Source organism: Seriola lalandi, unplaced genomic scaffold (genome assembly GCF_002814215.2).
Source record: "Seriola lalandi dorsalis isolate HSWRI2012SDOR001 ecotype SW California unplaced genomic scaffold, Sedor1 jcf7180002054918, whole genome shotgun sequence".
NCBI classification, from domain to species: Eukaryota; Metazoa; Chordata; class Actinopteri; order Carangiformes; family Carangidae; genus Seriola; species Seriola lalandi.
In genome coordinates, this window is record NW_019525470.1 from 46133 (window position 1) to 66417 (window position 20285).

General features: G+C 41.9%; 1 protein-coding gene across 1 annotated transcript in view; it reads left to right on the plus strand.

Moving 5' to 3' along the window:
• Positions 1 to 8972: 8972 nt before the first annotated feature.
• The window catches only part of pdgfba (platelet derived growth factor subunit Ba), a 16996-nt gene continuing 5683 nt past the window's right edge, over positions 8973 to 20285 (plus strand). The window contains exons 1-2 of the mRNA XM_023431196.2: positions 8973 to 9875; positions 18537 to 18639. Coding sequence (XP_023286964.1) covers positions 9804 to 9875; positions 18537 to 18639 — 175 coding nt within the window. The 5' untranslated portion in view covers positions 8973 to 9803. The remainder of the gene's footprint in view (positions 9876 to 18536; positions 18640 to 20285) is intronic.

Sequence of the window (20285 nt, forward strand, 5' to 3'; positions counted from 1 at the left end):
TTGGCGACAGAGCAGACTGTGATTTGTTTCAGAAACAGCATGAGTGTTTTGGTTGTCATAAGGAGCAGGAAGAGAGAAGACTGCACATTAGACAAGCTATCATCACTGGACGTTTTATGCTGGACTCCAGTTAAAACCTGTCATCTCATGGTTGTTCTGAGCCCATTGACATTGGGGAAGGAAGCTGAAGTGGAATATACATGTGGGATGATGAGAGGAAAAGCAGGATGAAAAGAGGGGGGAAGCAAGCAGCAAGTGGTGCGGAAGAGGAGGAGGATGGAGAGGGAAGAGGTAGAGTACAGGAAAATAATAAACAAAGGTAGTGAAGGAGGATGATGGTGGTGGTGGTGACGTGAACCCGCACTGCTCAGCCTCCTGTGATGGAAACTGTACGTACTCATGCTGCGGTCAGGTGCTGTGGATAAAATCGTCCTTTAAATGGCACATATAAGTCTATACGGATCAAGCAGATGTTGTCCAGTCACGCTGTCATGTGTTCATAACTAATCAAGTCATGCAACATGTCCATATAAAGCCAAAACAACTGCATCCGCTGTTGCTACAGTAATAAGGAAAAAACGTCTGCTGCTATTCTTCCTGTTTTTTCCCCGTGGCCAAGAGGTCCAGTCACCACATGACCTGGACATGGGGGAAACCAGGCACAAACACATCGAGAATATACCAGTGCTTTGTCATGTCACATTAGCTTAGGTACCGTACATGAGGTCTAGATGTCTCCAGCTATTCTGGGTTACAAGGCATCGTTGACGGGTTCCATCCCTGAGGCTCTTTGCTCTTTTGCAATTGTAGATCGTAGTGTATCAAAACACACAAATTCATGTTTTCATGTGAAATGTCAAAAACAATTTGTGCCTGTATTATGTGATGTTTTTCTTACATGTTAAATGTCCAAATATCACCTATGTTTTTATGTGAAACTGTGATATGAAATGTTCATTTCACGTGTCTTACATTTCATTGTCCAGCAAGTCTAGCGAACTGGAGTCCCTCACACTGGCTGTCTCACGAAACCAGCTCGTCCAATTTATCTGGACTCACCAATTCACTTTATTCTTTTTTATCATTTTGTGTCCACTGGGTGTGACTCCATCATAACTAGTGGTTGTTGCATATAAGTACATTTACTCAAATACCACAGTTCATTTGAGTATTTCCATTTCATGCTACTTTAAACCTCTCTACTACAATACAGAGGGAAATATTAAACTTTTTACCCAACTACATTATGACAACTATAGTTATCAGTTTATAAAAATATATAATGATCTTATAATATAGACTCGACAACATTTTACAATAGTGAAATGCTATGCACTAGTTATGATAATCAAATGATGTAGTGGTAATATAATACTCGTTATAAAACTCGTTTTTCTCATGCTTTTACTTTTGATACTTTAAGTACATTTTGCTTATTATATTATATACACACTATGGTAATGCCAATTTTACATAAGTAAAGGATTTCACAAATACCTTTTAAATGTTGTTTTTTAGAGCTTAATGAATAAATAAAGAAGCTTTTATAATAATGGCACTTGCATTACCACATAATTATAATGTAGTTTTTCCAAAATTATGAATAAATGAATAAATAAAACTGAGTATATGTTCACTCATACATGGATGGATGATGTGTAATAGATAATGCATGCATGTCTAAGGATGTATGTAGCCTGAAATGAACACAAAGCGATTAGTTCCTTTTAGTTTCAACACTGAAACGACTGGCTGTTGATAGGTGAGTAGGTGAGAATAAGTGTCTTGCAGTATCATGTAAAGCTGACTGCGGTCGTGTGGTGAGGCTCAGAGGTGTGACTGTGCGTGAGCCTGCGGTGACCGTCTGGATGTGGGGTTGTATCTGTAACCCGGCGTGTACGCTCAGTCTGCTCTTCTTGTATAAATAAAAGATGGTTCTGTGTTCCACACTCCTGAATCTGGTGACAGCCATGTTCCACAGCTGCTCCACGCTCGCTGCCTCATTGTGCTGTTTGTATATTTAGCTGCTCTGTTCCACTTCCTCTGCTGTTTACGTTGGGAAAACACACAACAATACAGTCGTGATTCTGCCCTTCCTCCCTCCCTCTCTCTCCCTCTCCTTTCCTCTCCTCTCAGCATCCCCCCCCCCTTTTCCTCCCTCACGTCTTCCCCTCTTGACTCAGTGCTCCCTCATTTGCTTTCCATCTCATCAAAGCTTTCTTTGAGAAACAAACTGTGAGGTGATTCACAGAGCCACGACAATGCCAATGGGAGGCCATGTTTTTCCGGGTCACACATAAAATTTGATGAACACCAGTTCCAATACAATATGACGCCGAAAATGGAATATGAGCCTGTAAAATCTAAATCAAGACCTGGGAGGGAAACTACCACATATTATTCATACTCACAGTTTGGCAAAGTTTCTTGCTTGTACTTTACTATTGTTGGTTCCAGACTGATTATTCTATTGTGTACCTCAGGGTGCAGTACAACTCATTTTTCCAATGATCACATTAGCTGTTTTGATTCCAAAATGTAGGTTGATTAAACTTGCTGATGCACAGGTTAAACATCACATGAACTCTTCAGAACAGCCCATATGGGATTAATCATTCCCCTATGAGGGATAAAGTTGAAGTAAAATGTCTTTGATCCATGTTTACCAAGCTTATACTTATATAACTTTATGGGGTACATTATTAATACATAGATACGTAATTATTGATGTCTCACCTCGAAGAAATCAGTCAGTGTCACACTTTGCTGATATGATGATGATGATAATGTTCCTCCCAGGGCTACAGCTGCAGAATTTAATTGTCCTTGCCTGGCTACTCATTTCATCATACAATTACGTTTTCCTCATGAATTTATTACCCTTTCACTGTAAAGGCCAGCTGTATCTCAGACACCGGCTGTTCAGTGTTTGTGTCTCCAAACAGTGAATCGGCGGGGGGGTCTGCATTTTGCAGCTGGTAATCGTCAAAGAATTTCATCAGTGTAGTGTCTTGTGTTCGTCTAAATGCTGTTTCAGATTCCCAACAAGAATAAAGCGAATACAAAAAAGGTTCAATTGCAATCCGAACCAAAATCATTTCCCTGTGACTGTGATCTGCAAATGATGGAGAGGCAGCCTCCAAATGCCTTACTGGTGGAAATAATATTATTTGGAAATTGCAGGAAGATCGTGACGGACAATTTCTTTTTTCGTTGCACAAATGTCTGAGTCTTTTAATGACTACATCGACAGCACAAAAAAATGGCATTGCCCAAAACCAAGACAAGAGTAAATAGTTATTCACCCCGTAAAAGCTTCTCACTTCAGCTATTTGCAAGTTTTGCTATTGCTACATAGCCAACGTTAGCATTAACAGCAGTTTACTTAACAGTCTAGAAGAAACATTGTGAGTTCAGCATCAAACTTCAATCCTTTCCTCACCAACAGCTGGCTGGAAAGCAACACCAATGTTAACTCTTCTACCAGATCTTTTCTTCTACTGAAGTTAGCACGCTAACCAGCTAGCCCCGGCCCGACTCCTCACTTTCCAATAGCGACTCACTTTAGGCTTCAATCCGCCCTGAAGACGTGGCGCTGCTCAGGGGACGCATTGTAACCTCTTGTATTATAAAGACAACAATGGCCGAAGCTCTTGTCAAGCAACAATCACCACGAGACCATGTCACCCTGTCCACAGAGCTAACACAGAAAGACTCACAGAATAACAGCGTGTAGAGAACATACAGCACAGTTATGGTGAATTATGTCGCTAGAGTCTGCTACAACACATCACATGAAGCAGTATCAAAGCAATGCAATGTAAATACAGCATATGAATGGATGTTAATGGCCATTGGTAATTCAGACAATCCACTGTTGATACTCAGCTTACTCTACCCAGTCATGGAGCCAGACAATTTGGACGCCACTTTGAGGGGCAGCGTAACATAAACTGTCATTCCAGTCATACGGTAAACAGTAACTCACAACAACTGCATTCACCACCTCCACAGGAACAAGAGCTAGATGTCAAGAAAAATTATTACTGGGCTCTTTCATTACATTTTATTGGTCTAAGTTATAATATGGTTTTTAAGATAATTGGGATAAGAAATTTCAAAGTAAAGGTTTTTATGAAAAACAAATAATATGATTGTCTGAAAACATTATTGATATTAAGTAGTAGTAAAAGTTATAAATCATGTACTATACTATGTTTTTATTATTTATTATTACACCACTGGCCTCATTATATTGTATATCCTACTTGTTGGTGTAAACAAAGTAGAATTTTAAAATAACTGTTTCTCTGTCAAAGTGGTAAATAAACCAAGCAGCCAACCAGAGATTTTCTGCTATTGATCCTGTGGGATTTATTGGAGATAATCTTTGCTGGAAGATTCAGTCCATATCTAATACAGACTGGCTAGACACCAGCAGAATGAGTTGTAGATGTTGCGCGTTGAGTCTGTGACCCAAGTTTGAACCCTGGTGCGAGAGCAGCGGCTGTTTGCCTCATCCTGCGACAGGCTGCGGTGACAGAGGAAGTTGGCAAGGGGACAGGAGGAAAAGAAATCCAGTCTATTAATTAGATCAGGATATTGGACAGGAAGTTAATTAACACTCTCACACAGAAGCACACGCACAGTGAGGTTTAAAAAGGGAAGTAGTGTAGTCAGAGGAAAGAAGAGTGAAAAGAGCAGACAAAAAAAAAAAAGACTGGTGAGACGCAGCCCTCAGAGGATCTGAAACAGACAGATACTCCGACTTTAACTCACCCAACATGAGCCACTCCTCATTTTAACTAAACGTGACTGTCTGATTACTTTAATTACTTCTGAACTGGCTGTCTAGTCAGGGGAAAATAGTTTGGATTCTGCATCACATTAAAACCATTATCTCTGCTCTTCACCTTGACACACTAACTAAGTCAGAAAATCTGTCTGAACACACACGCTGGGCCAAATTCAAAGAGACATACAGTCGGACGCAGACAGACGAACACACGCGTTTGTCCATCCTTGCTTATTGAAGGCCCAGGTTTTGGTTAAAGAGGAAAAACACCAAACATTTTGAATGGCTTTCAAAACCAGAAGTGCCAGGTGGAGCTGGGTTTGATTACAGGTCAGAGCACTGGATTTCCTGCAGCCGAAGTAAAACTCAACAATAGACAGTTGAGTTCCTCCTCTGGAGGTTTGGTAAATGTTTTCTTAAAACTCCTGTTGAAGCTACACACGAATGTCCGTGTGTCATCTTCTAAAAGCTTTTAAAGGGGAACTTGCCTGTTGACGTCATCTGGGGTTTGGCACAGATAGTACACATTTACATTTTTAAATAAATACTGGTTCACTGAACAGGTGGCATCAAGTTTAAACCATGTGGGTGTTTAGGTTGCCACCTTTGATGTGTGAAAAACCAGGACACTCATTTTTTTTATTTATTTTTTTTCTGGCTGAATTCACAGTTGCTAGGTAATAAGGTAAACTTTTGTATTTCTGCTACCAATCAAATCAAAGTGTGGGATGCGGCCATTGGCCAATCGTCACTGTTGTAGATGTTTTCATACGTTTACAGACACAGGATTGAATATAACCAGGAAGAAAACCGAAAAGAAGTAAAAGGAAACAAATGAGGTTTTATTTGAAATAATGAAATTCAAAATTAGAAGTACTGGTAATATACAATACTGGTTTGCTGGAATTTCCCTTTGAATAGTTATTGGACAACAATGCAGTCTGTTGGCAGGAAGGTGTAAGATTTATCAGGATGTAGCCACTCAAAAAAAAAAAAAAGAAGCTAAAAATAAAGCCAGCATAATACTTTATTCACATGCACAAAAATCGTGGGTGGACTGACTTCTGTGATATGATTTGTATTTAGTCCAACAGCTGATGTTTGTGTTTTGCCCTGTTTAGTTTCGTGACTTTTCACGGGGAAAATGAATTACCTGAAGAAAATGACGTCGCAGTTACGTTGCCTCCGTGCTACACCTGGCTCTGCAATGACACACAAATAGAGACCATGATATCACACACCTGTGACTCGCAGTGTCACACACACACACACACACACACACACACACACACACACACACACACACACACACACACACACACAGTACATGTACACTGCGGTCATTATTGAGATGAGGGCTCGTACTTCATCCTGTCAGTGTGAGAGCAGTGTATCCCCACAGTCTGTCAGTCACCCTGTACGCTGCACACGTAGGTAAAAGGTCAATATTTAGCAGTGTATATACATGGCTGTGTGTGTGTGTGTGTGTGTGTGTAGTCCAGGAATAGCCATACAGGGATGCATGCTTCCTCTGTCTTCCCTCTGCAGGGAGGAAGAATCTACCATGACCCCTGACTTCCATGGCGATCCATCCAACCATGACCCCGAAATGAAACACTGAGCTTCCTGGAAAACAGTGCCTGTCTCCTCTGGAAATGTGAGCAGATCTGTCCTGTGGTCAGCGAACTTCTCAGGTCAGAACAAAACATATCTACGAGCCACAGAGCAGGACGAACCCTTTACAGACCAGCAAAGTACATATCGTTGCAACGTCTGCCCGATAAGAGACACGTTTCCCTTCCACTGTGTGTAGTTTGGCGCTCCAGACTGGGCTGTTTTCACATTCCTTTGCTAATTTAGCTCGAGACACTTGTCTTAATGTCACATATTTAAGATGTTATGGATAAAACGTCCAAAAAAAAAAATAAAATCCTTTGAGCCTCACAAGCGTTTCTGGAAAGTCTAATGATACCATCAACACTTTTTAAATATCCAAAGGTTTGATATCTTATCCCGCCTTCTCAGCGTGATGACCGTAATTTGCTTCCAACATCAGTCATGCCCTTTGCGATCCAAATGACTCCCGAGCGCAGATGTGAAACAAACATGATAAGATTCAACTTGTCCTGATTAGCATTCATACTGTACTGTAGATTCTGAAATTCTCAATGAAGCACGAGGGTTGTTACATGTCTTAAGTGTGCCTGTAGGGAATCTTTTATGACTTTCAAAGCATATTTTTCAGTTTAATCTTTGGATTTACTTCTGTACGGCCACCTGCTTGTGACTTTGAGTTTTGAAAAGACAAAAAGGATTTTTTTCTTGTCGAGTTCGCTCCTGCCTGAACAACTGAAGCAGTAAATGGTCATTGAGTGTGATTTTGAAAAGCATCCGTGGGACTGTCCAAACTTTCTGGTCCTCTTTGTTTTGTTCTGTTTGCCAACCCGCACCCTTCAATCCGCACAATAATCCGAGAAGATTACAACAAATGCTTAAAGGTTTTGCGGAAAACCATTTGCCCCAGCTCTGACTCATAACTTCACAAGCCGAGCTGAATTTGCTGATGATGTAATGCACTTTCTGCGTTTTGCATTAGAGGGAGATAAAACAGACAAAATGCATTTTCACAAATAGCATCCATTTGGAGTTCTTAATATTCCTCTTAATATTATAATCCAATAAAAAATGCTTTTGTTTTTGTTTGTTTATGGTGACCTCATTACATTTCTAAAAGGTGCAATCCCTGAGTCAAATATAAATAAGAGGGTGGTCCCAATACTTAATATCACCATCTGCTATAAACAATGTCTTTAAATACACAGACTAACACAGTTGGATTAATGTTGTCTGATTAACTTCATCACTGTCTGTAAATTCTGTCAAGTTTTTAACCTTGTTAACATACATATGATGTTTTATAGAAAACATGTCATGAGTGAAATAATTAGTCAATAATCAGTCGACCTCGCAACTGCAGTGAACAAATGACAGTCTCATAAAAACAGATTCAGACGGACAGGGTTTCATATGTCACAAAAACTAAGGAACCAATCCTGTCGACTTGTGGGGACGAGGGGGCGGGAAAAATAAACCCGAAACCTTGTCAGTACAGAGAGCCACAGTTTGCATTAGCACAACCGCTAACACAGTGTCAGCCACTGGCAGTCACAAGCTAACAAAGAACATAAACAAATAAAAGATGCTAACTACGCTAACCGTTCTGAAAGGTCTGCGAGTACGTCTGCCAGATTTCTCAATTAGGAAGTAAGTGTATTTCTGCTTACAGCCCCAGTTTTCCTTTTGTCTTTTATGTGGGAAGACAATGTTGACAAAATATTAAAAATTGAAAAACTAAAGATGTCTAGAGGAATTTAAATATTATATTCACCTTAGAAAACACCTTATTTCCCCTGGGAAAAAGAAAAAAAGAAAACATTATGTTTGTTACATGACACATATGTTATTATAATGCACATAGGAATTAATAATTCGTGTCGTGGCTCCAAACTTCCCCTTTAAGAGCACCCATGGGCCCTAAAGTCTCCTTGCTCCTAATAAGGAGGTGGTAAGCCCTGCCTTCAAGATGAGAGGAACGAGGCCCCTGGAGCAAAGTTGAGGACCACAGTCAAGTTAGACACCTGAGGATTTAGACTTCCGGTCAGGAACCTTCAAAATAAATCCTCATGACTACTGGAGTTGTCAATAGAGGCATTGCTGAAATTAAAATACTACACCAGAAATACTATTAAATATTAATATATAGTGGATAAATGAAAAGTTAAGTGCTTTTGTTGCCTTTACCACCAACAAGTTTCACCGCATAAACTCATACATGCTTCTGATGGCAATCTTTAACATGCAATTGCTGTGTATGAATTTCACCTACTTTGCAGCACTTCTTCATTCCTATGAGCCATATATCCATCTTGTGAAATTATATGTTATTATCATCATTGCTGGTCTTTTATCATACACATTCATTTCTCTGCCGGTGCTGTGGAGACCCACTTTCAGCGCCGAGATCATGAATTTTCCATGAAAAGCTCAATCTATTCATTTACTTTGAAAGCAAAATCGCCCCGTTTCCGGTATGCTTCGGCGTTTCTTAGTCTGACTTGATGCTTAAAACTTGAGGGAGGCCCTGTTTCTATTTGGAAAAGCTGCTCACCGCCCAAAACGCAACCAGAGAGGAGAAGCGCAAGAGCCGAGAGGAACATGATCCTGCGGCGCCGGTGAAAGGAGCAACACTGGAAGACTGAACAGAGACACGGAGAGGCAAAGTGTCAGGGAACCGCAATCGCTGAGAGAGAGGCTTAGATTAGACAGATGCAATTTGCAGTCAAGTGAATCGCGCTGGGATGAGAATAATCTGACTTTTGCAGCGGAGCCTTCCAGAGAATTACGCACGAAGCGCTATTCCAAGGTGACCAACTTTTACGCACGGTGCTCTGGAGTTGTGGGTTTTTGCTTATGACCAGAATGTTGCATTCATTTTACATTTAACCCAGATTTTGGAGCGGGAGCTCGTTATCTGATATTTTTTAAACTGGAGTCTTGACAGGAAAGTGGACGCATCGAGCACTTGTTAACGACTCATTTTTATAAATCACACATTTGGAGACATTTTTTGGATTGACAGCGGGGGCTCACTGGGACTCACTCTAACGCTGCAGACTGATATATTGGGAATTGTGCTGCTGTAGCTTTCGTCAATCATAGCACCCTGCATTACGCACCTGTCCCACAGCACCCCACACGTCTCCGTTTGTGAGTTTTCAAAACAGCGATATGGACAGAGTCAGACGTCTAGCCTGCGTGTGAGTCACCGTGAGCAAATATTTGGACAAGCGGCGCTTGCAGGCAGTGACACATTTTGGGGGATATTTAACAGCGCGTGCCTCGCACAAGCACACGACACCGGGACGAGGCTCGGTGCAGCCGGGGGATTGGACGCCGCGGTGCTAAATGCCCAGCCGGTCGCTTGCGGCTCCTCAGGCTGGGCGGCAACATGAGGTCCTGGGTCCTGCTGCTGCTGCTGGCTGCGCTCTCAGCGGCCCGTCTGCGGCTCGGCAGCGCTGAGGTAAGACCGGGATGTGCCGGTAAACACACCGCATGACCTCTAGTCGGTGAGGGGAAACTAACAGACATGGATTAAAAATGCACATAGTCGTACTTATGGACATGTCTATAAAGTCTTGATTTAAAGGTAAAACCATCAATGAGGTAGTAATTAATACAAATGTGGTGATGATTATAAGGCAACCAACCACCAAGACAGATAGTTAAATATCAGAAAAACATTATTATTCTTTAAGGAAACTTTGGTCCATTTTAATTTCATGACTCAAATATTTATGTCTCTGTCTAAACCATTTGGTAATAATAGCCTGGTTGTGCCTCCACTACACTACCTGGGTGAGCTGGAGGAAAGATGCCAGTGTGCCTCAGACACTAGTTTGGGCTCTTTACCATCTAAACGCTCTTGATGGGGGTGGTGCTGATGCTTCCTTCTCTGTGCCTGGATCTTTTGCCAACCTGAAAATACCAAGTAGTCTGGAGGAAGCTCTGTGAAGATTGAATTTCAACGAAGATAATAGTTCATGTTCTGACTCAGATACTGTGTGTCACAAAGACAGTGACAGTCATGAGAGGACGTGTTATCTCGGCGGTTGAGAATTTCCTTCACTTATAAAGAGCGCGTGACATTCATGGTCCCCTGAGAGGATTCTACAACCTGTGCGGTGTGAATGTTTTCTACAGTTTAAGTGCGAGGCAAAAAGAACAGTGCAGCGTTGTGCGTGTTTGACAGCCCTACACATCAGTGTGTGTAGCTCTCCCTCTGTGACTCTGCAGCTTGTGCTGTGTCTGCGTCTCTCTGCGCTTCCTTTTCATGTTTCATGGCTGTGAAGTGTTGCATGGAAGAGTCACAGTGTCACAAAGAGGGAGGGAGAGAGAGAGAGGAGGGAGGGAGGGGGGTGAGGCAGGGTCTTGGCTGGAGGCCCAACAGCAGGAGTTAACCTGTCGTACACAGCTGGAGCTAAAATCCACCCATCATCAGCCCAGCTGCTGTTTTCACTGTCACACCACAGCATCGAGGTCCTATTGTCACTCCACCAATGAAATCATCTTTCTCTCTAACACAATCTTATCTCGTGTTTCCAGCAGACACCTGTTTCTTTAGCGAGCAGCCAGTGAACACAAACTCTCAGGAGGCCAAATACACTGTAGTGTAGAAGAGAGAAAAGGCTGCACATCGATATCCGAGCTAAACGTCATTTGTCGACAAAAATGTTGGTCCAAATGCACGGAGGTCTTACGCATTTGCTTTTGCTCTTTCTTTTCCACTCGAGCGCCTCGTCTTAATATAAATATATTTAAACAGTATTTACTGACTTCTTCTTATGAGATTGCAAACACACGTGTCTCCTATGTCCCTGTCGTTCACACTCTCATTTGGTCATGTCCCCGCTCTAACACTTGTGGGTCATGTGGATGAGCTGTCAGGTGACCTCTGTCAAACGTTGTTGTGTAGGAAGCATTTACAAAAACCCATATGAGCATTTTCAATGAACCACCTCGGTGATCAAGTTTCATCTACTAAAACGACTTGGTTGTGTTTAGTAAAATCTCTTATTAATAGTTGTTAGAAACTGAAGTGCACTGTTGGTAGGAGCCAGGACGTGAAGTGTGGTCTCCGGTGTCTCACACTCAGCAGGCTACACCCGACTATCCACCTACATCTAAGCGCACGAGCTGTGGCTCAGGAGGAAGAGCGGGTTGTCTGCTAATCAGAAGGTCGGTGGGTCAAACCCTTCTCCGGTCCACATGTCTAAGTGTCCTTGAGCAAGATACTGAACCCAAAATGATTGCCCTCGATGGGTGTGATGTATGTACGGGTGAATCAGGCAAGCTATTTACTAACTTAACGTTTTTGTATTGAGGATAGTCTAAGCATCCTACGTAGTTAGCAGTTAACATCTATGTTCTCAGCTCCGTTGTCCCTTGAAGATGATGCCGGTGTGGAGAAGGCAGAGCTCAATCTGCGTTTTTGGAGAGGTTTCGTCTTTTGGACATTTTAACTTTGTCATACGTTTGTTTCTCTTCGTCGAATGCACAACATCCTGAAACTGTTAGAACCGATGAACGAAGCACTTCTCGACATTCATAAAAAATTACAATTCACACAGTGGAAACAGGATGGTAAAAACACTTCGCCCAGCCCTGTGAGCTGCAGCCAAAGAGGACCGGCGCCTTGCACAGGTCACTGAGCTGAAACTGGCTGATATTGGTGATCCTGTGAACTATTAGCACCCTCGACGTCTCGTGCGTGTTAGGATCAGCTGCAGCTTAAGGTAGCACTGTGGAGGTCTGAAACGTTTTTATACTTAAACAAACACTGACCTGACATGTGACCTGTGAGTGAGACAGCGTCAGGTCGATGTGTGAGTCCGGCTGAGACTCTGTGACACGCTAATCCTCATCTTGTCACAACGTTCAGTCCAGTGATGGGAAAAATGGAGACATCTTTGACGTCTTAGTTCTGCCACATCTGTCTTTGGAAAAGACTTCACATGCACAGACACACACACAGACACACACACACACACACACAGACACACACACACACAATTCAGCAATGTCACTACAGGTTCACTAAGGATGATCCAGAAAATATTATCACAATTTAGAGGGAAAGATCATTTTCTTTTTACTGTGCAGCTGCTGCGAGTCTGTGAATAATCCAGTCAAAACTTAACGCTTATACAATATGGTGTTAAACACAGAATACACTAGGATGAATGCACACATGCACACACACTCACACACACTGAGAGTTGTTACGGTTCATTTTTTAAATCCATTTAAAACAACTGGAGTCAAAAGCACTCACACATTAGGTCAGACCTCAAGTCTTTCATCATCTGCTGTTCAAATCACTATTGTTACAACTACACACGCTCACAATGACCCACCCCGCACATGGATTTTTGAACAGGTTGTTGTCAGACTATTGTCTCTCCGGGCGAGCTGGGACGATTTGCTGCTGCCCGGCTTGATCCATTTTACATAAGAACAACAACTAATCTGCCGGGGATTTCACGGACTTTGTGTGCCGCGTAGCAGTGTGTGTATTTGTGTGTGTGCGCACATCTGGGTGCATGGGCGGGTGGTAGCTGCATTATGTGTTAGTGGACATATGTGCATGTGTTTTGGTGTGTGTGCAGCACGGGGGCTATGCCTCTGTGCGTGCATGTGTCAGATAGAAAAGCGCAGTGGCTCATAAGATTATTTGTTTGTAAGCTCTGTGCGCTGCAGCATTAGGGGAAAATCTAGTCACAGGGTCCAGTGGATAGTTTGAAATAATAGGAATAGTAATGAGGATTGAAGATAACTTCTATTAGATAAAATGGTGAGAAATATAGAAATAAAGAATATTTAAAGGTGCCATATTTTACACTTTTTCAATGTTTCATTCAATATATATTTGTGGTTTTAAGAACCAAAAACCATCTCATTGCAGTTTTACATCTCCTATCTCAGGCTTTTTTGTGGAGCTCTAAAAACAACAGATCGATGAGCTAATCAGAAGAGAGGAGGCTCTGATCCCCTCTTCTGATTGGCTGAATGTTTTCTGAGTGATCAAATAAATATATAGCGGTTTTCAGGTAAAACCCTCAGAGAGACCAAATCCTGCAAGGTTGGATGGTGAGTCCAGGTGGGCGGGGCTTGTGGCATGGCTGAGAGCAGTGACTGCTTTGTTGTGACATCACAAAGTTACAAAAGTCTTGACGGCTGGTTTTAAGGCTCAGTCTCTGAATACAGACTGTGCATTTCTCTGTGGACTGAGGCTTTGATACTTTCACAGTATTAATACAGAAACTAGACCTGATCTATAATCAAAAAACAAATGGACATTTACCTTTATACAATAGGGACCATTGAAATGGCCGATTCTAAAATTATTGCTGGAATCAATAACGAAAGATAAAAAAGATGTGGCGGCATCACAGTAAAAGCCCTCCAGCGATGCCTCCTTGCCTTCAGTCAGACTCCCAGTCGCTGGAGGGCTTTTACTTTGAAGGCAGCTACGGGCATGAAGCTAATGGTATCAGTTAGCCTGGAATGCTAACTATTCACTCAAAATGGCTGGTGTTCATTTACCTTTTTTGATATGGAATCAGTTTGAAGGTTTCGACAGGACGAAGAGGCCTGGTCTTATAGCACAGCCGTGTGAGGGCCACAACTGACAGTTACTTTCAGTGTCAGTTAATCAGCTCAATACATTTCAGATTCATTGATCAATCATTTGGTTTTTTAAAATGTCAGAAAATAGTCAAAAAATGTGACTGAAGTGCTTGTTCTATTTTCAAAATAAGGTCAATTGATCCGTTATTTCAAGTCTAGAGTCGCGTCTATTGAGGAAATTCATCTTGCTGTTATGTACCTGCGCAGAATTGAGCCGGCGGACGTGCTTACTGCCTTGCTCAGGGACACAGCTCCTCTTCCTTCACCTCTTTTCATTTCTCCTCTACCCTCCTTTGAGCTCCTGTCCTCTTCCTCTGTCGTCTTTCCATCCATCATCTGAACCATCATCTCTGCTGCTGTCTGTGCATGTGCGTGCGTGTGTGTGTGTGTGTGTGTGAGACAGTGAGTGCCCATGCACCGAGCTCTGTGAGTATCAAGTTTATGCGACAGTATTTTGGCCATCTGCCATATCTCTGATAAAAGAAGGCATGTGTTGTGACAGCGTGGTGTGATTGTGAGTCACACACTCTTGTTCTGTGTTTTTGTGTGTGTTTACTTTTTCTCACAGAGTCTACGCCTCTGTTTGATTGCATGTTTGTGTGTGTGTGTGTGTGTGTGTGTGTGTGTGTGTGTGTGTGCACTCAGCTGGCCCCATAATTACATTCCATTACACTTCACCTTTCTCCCCAAACATTCCATACAATCTCTTTGCCTTCCAGGCTTTCTCCAAGGCCCCATGCAGTGTGTGTGTGTGTGTGTGTGTGTGTGTGTGTGTGTGTGTGTGTGTGTGTGTATGACCTGTTTGTAGATCATGACATCCTGTCAGACAGTCTTCTCAACCCAACAGCTTAGCTACACATGACAAACGACCAAAGTTTCCATAACAGTGTTGAGCAGAAAAGGTGTTTACAGGCTTTTCAGAGACTAAAAACAACAACAACAACAACAACAACAACTGAGGCCTATTTTTGTGTCTTTGCATGTGTGTTACACAGCAAATAAGGAACTTGGTGACAGATTTGTTCTGGTTAATTTAGCTGTTCTGCTCAAACCACTATTATTAGCTTGTTGTACAATTGTTATATTTTAACCAGCGGTTTGTTGTTTGTCCATGTGAGGAACTATTTCCTCTGTGTTCCACTCTCTAATTTGTGTGTGTGTGTGTGTGTGTGTGTGTGTGTGTGTGTGTGTGCAATTTGCACTGGGACTGTAATGATAGCTTGTTGCCGAGTGAAAACTGCCTCAGTGTGTGTGTGTGTGTGTGAGAGAGAATAAGTGTGTGAGCCTCTCTGGACAAATTGGGCTGACAGTTAAGTGGTTAAGCATCTGTATGTGAACTGGAAAAGAGGGGGCGAGTGTGTTTGTGTGTGTGTGTGTGTGTGTGTGTGTGTGTGTGTGTGTTTGCTTAACTAGGTCAGCCAATGGCTCGTGAAAGTCATCCAGGTGTCCTGAGCCACTGCCGCCCACAAAGCAGACAGAGACAGAAAGACTGAAGAGTGAAGAGAGAGATAGAAAATTAACATAAAAGAGGGACATAAAATGATAAAACGATGAGATTCAGTAATTAAATAAAAAGGTTGGATCTCTAGCTGGTGATATTTTGTAGGAAAAAAATCCAAAAATATGAACAAAAATAGAATAATAATCTTAAAAATATAAATTTTTTTCCCATTTTCGTCCATTGAAGACTTCATTCTCTGGACTGTCAGGCAGAAGTGGGCAATTCTTTCGCAATAAATGTAACTGTATAATGCAATTACTGCCTTAAAGGAGCTATTTGCAAGTTTTGTTATCGCTAAATGAACGTTAGCATTAACATCCTTTCATTTATCAGTCTAAGACAAACGTTGCGAGGTCAGCGTCAAACTTCATTCCTTCACTCACCAACAGCTGTCTCCAGAGGTGGGAAGCAACGCCAATGTTAACTCTTGTCTCAATCACGTCTTTTCTTCTACTGAAGTCAGCACGCTAACTAGCTAGCCCCGGCCCGTCTCGTCACTTTCCGATAGCGAGTCGCTGTAGCCTCTTCCCTGAAGGCATAGCGCCGCTCTGTGGACGTGTTATTACCTCTTGTCTTGTAAACGCAGCGATGGCTGAAGCTCTTGTCCTGTGACCGTCACCACCGCCCGCTCCTGGCAGGAATCCACGTTCGGCTGCAGAGAAATCTTTACACATAGCTCCTTTAAAGCAGACTCAACCTAATACAACCACAGATGTTACAGGGATAGCTGCCTGTCTATAAACAGTTTGGCACTTTACATAATATCATATTATATGGTCACATCACCTGACGCCACTGTGTGATATTCTTGATACTTGTCTCTTGGAAACTGTCTTCTAAACACTTTACGAAGATGTTGACTATTTAAAAAAAAAAAAAACCCTCTTAAAACCTTAAACCGGTTGCTATGCTGAGGTGAGGTTAACGATCAGTGCAACTCTGGATAAACAGTAACTACATTTAGTCTCATCACATCACGAAGGGGTTAAAGTTAGAAGAATTACTGTTCTGTTTGGGTTAATATTAGGAGTTTTTTTTTCTTTGTTGAATAAGGTTAAAAGTTTTATGTTCAACGAAACGAATCACAAACAGGTGAAAGACTTTACCGAAAGCAGAAAGTGTACAGACTCTTGATGCTACTGATAGTTTCATGTCACTTTGTCATGTCAGTTTTTTATTTTAAGCTATACATCAGACTTTACCAGTAAAATGGGAATCAGTGGGAGCCTGCGCATTTGCATTTACGAGTAAAGTTCATAAAACATCAGGACAGTGCGAGCCCTTACAAATATAACTTATAATATACAAGACATTTCTAACAGCAGGGAAATTATTCTGCATTTAAATGTATAAATCTATCTGACTCTCTGTGTTTGTGAGTCGGGAGATTAAGATGAACTGATCTTTGGGGAGCGAGCGCAGCCTCCATCCTTAGAGGAGCGACATGTTTACTCGGAAGATACTGTAAACATGTTATATAGCTATAGTCATTAATTTTGTATCATGATGGAAGCCTTTACTTCTACTCTCAAGGCATTTCAGAGAGTTCACCAAAATATTTTCCTCTTATATTCTTAACACTCCTTAATTTGTTTTGGCATCTTCCTGGCATGTGACTCCATCAAATGTTGCTCCAACTGCGCTGAGATAGTATCACCTTACAGCCAAGCAAAGCAAAATGTGACACAGAACACTGAGTAATCTGCCTTTGATCTCCATAAAGAAACCGCAGGAGTTCAGCCAGACTGAATCCATAATGAAGTCCTGCAACGGCATACATTAAAAGTTCATTAAATATCACATTCCTTCTCTTCTCTCAGGTGACGCATAAATTACTTACACAACTCTGTTAGATTAAAGTATATTTCACAAAGTTTTGTGTTCTATAACATGCAGATGTTTTCTTATTTTTTTTTTAAAGTAAGAACTGAATTGAACACAAAACATTGGTCTTTTTCTTGATGCTTTGGATAAGATGAAGTGAAAGAACAAATATGGGCGAGATACATAGAGAGTGAGAAAGTAAAAGTGAGAGAGAGAGAGAGTGCGACAGGGAGCGAGAGGCTAATTTCCTGTTTTACACCGGGAGCAACTGCGGTGTTTGTGGGTAAACAGACAGGGAGAGAGTGACAACAGCAGCAACAAACACCAATCACAACCATCATTTCCTCTGCAGGAGGAAGTGAAACTGGAGCAAGAGTTGACTGGAGATGGAGGACTGAGATATTTACACATCAGCTCTCTCTCTGTGTATGTCACTGTCTGTTGTTCCATTTCGGTTGAATCCTAATAACTTTTTGGCACCACAATAAAAAAAATTTTTAAAAGTAGGTGACGATACAAATTATCAAAAGGCACAAGAAGCCCATGTGTTGTATTGTATACGTGTGGTAGGATTTTGTGCACTTTACGGCTTTCTTCCCCCCATGAATTCATTCTTTCCCCGGCAAAGAGGCCACTTCCAGCCTCTGTGTGGAATAATAATAAATAATAATGTCACAGTTCAGGGCCGGGCGCCTCTAAAGGACGCAGTCCACAAAGGATAAATCCTTCAGGGGACTTGAAGCCTTTAATGAACCTGCACCACCTCCAAAAAGATGTCTATAATAAAGCTTCACCAAGTCTTTTTCTTTTGTGTTTTCTGGGTTTTTTGTGACTGATATTTAAATGCAAATACCTGCTAAACACTACTTGATGACATGATATGTTTCTGACTTTATAAGTCAGCTGCAATCACCTGAATGCCCCATTTTACAACTGATGATTGTGCATAAGGATTATGGGATATTGAGGGCTTCGGATACACTGGTTGTGTCATCTGAAGTCGGGCAAATCTAGGCTGCGTTCCTCAGCTAAGAACCAGAACTGGGACATATCTGCGGATTTACAAATGTTTACTGTAATTCAATCCAAAGCAGAGTTGATATTCCTGGCAAAAACTGTGTTTCCAAAGTGCGTAACAAGAGTTATAAGAGTCTGTGTCTGTCTCCACAGAGCGACCCTCTCCCTCCGTCGCTGGTCGACCTGGTGAGGAACTCTCCCATCTCCTCTGTGGACGACCTGAAGCTGCTGCTGCAGCAGGAGACCAATGTAATAGGTACTAATGAGCACCACACACACACACACACACACACACACACACACACACACACACTAATAACACAGACGTGTAGGAGGTGAATGTGTGTGTGTGTCTACAGACGCCTGAGGAGATAGGAATGCAGTAAGAGAGAGTATCAGCATACATGCCAAGCACCATGTTAAGGCAATATTTACCCGAGACAGCCGCAAGACTGATGAAGCAGCTTGATCCATGTATGTGTGTGTGTGTGTGTGTGTGTGTGTGTGTGAGAGAGTGAGTGAGTGAGTGAGTGAGTGAGTGAGTGAGCGAGAGAGAGAGAAAGAAAGAGAGTAGCTGTGACCTTGGTGTGGGTCGGACAAACTGAGACAGAGACAGAGAGAGAGAAACTTCCAGCACAAGGTCACAGCATTGTTCTCCTGCTCTGGATTCCTCTCCACGTTCTGAAATATGGATGTGTGTTTGTGTGACAGAAAGAGACACCCCCCCCCCTCCTCTATGCCCCCCCCAAAAAACAAAGTCCAAACAAACTCATGAACGCAGTCAGACACGCATGCAGCTCGACGGGTGATTAAAAAATTCATTATGATCTTATCCTTCTGAGAAACCAAGTCACACATACATATATTAATAGATGGTCCTTTGATCATTTCATAATGCATAAATAACATGGTGACATAACAGCGACCAGAGAGAGGAACCATCACAGGCACAAGGAAGTGACTCAAAGTCTATGTTTTTATATGGAATAATTTTGAAACTGCCCTGAGAGTTTGGGAGTTTTAGCAAGTTTCTCAATGACCGAGTTCAGTTGTTGTTGTTCAAGTTCTGTCTGTGATCAGATGCTGTTGCTTGTCGTCTTAAGTTTTGTGTTTTTAGCCACAGTAACGTGGGTCAGTCCACCACTTTTTTAGACTGAAACGTCTCAAAAAAAATTTGATGGATTGCCATGAGCTTTGTTACAGATATTTTAAAGCGCTCAGAGGAAAAATCCCCCGACTTTTCACTCAGCGACCATCAGACTCAGCAGGGATTTGTAGCAATTAGCAAGTGTTAGCATGCCAACACACTAAATTAAGATGGTGGAGCATGATAAACATTACACCTGCTTAGTATAAATACATTAGCATTGTGAGCCTGTTAGCATGTTGGTGTTAGCTATAAATGCTGATAAAGAGATGACCATTTTATCTTTAAGCACTAGTTTGAAAAAAGACAAGATTTTAAGTTACAGCTTCATCAGAATCGGCAGAACCAGTAGGACGATTCTGATTGGTCGGCTGGTTTTTACAGAATTAAACATATCATGTGTTGATACATGAAAGAGGAAGAACGGGATCAGTCTTACAAAACATTTGGATACAGATAAATGCACAGATAAAATTAGAAAAGCAGCTTCTGAGAACAATAAGAAACTGTTCTCTTTCTGTACCAGGCAGTTAATTAGAGGCAACTAAATAACATCTTGTGCATCTGTGTATCACACATGCACACACATGCACATGCACACACACACACGCACGCACGCACGCACGCACGCACGCACGCACGCACGCACGCACACACAGAGTGACCAAAAGCAACCTACACCAGGCATATAATTAGGACTAAGGGGCAACACTATGAAATGACGACATGTGCAAAAACACACACACACAAACACA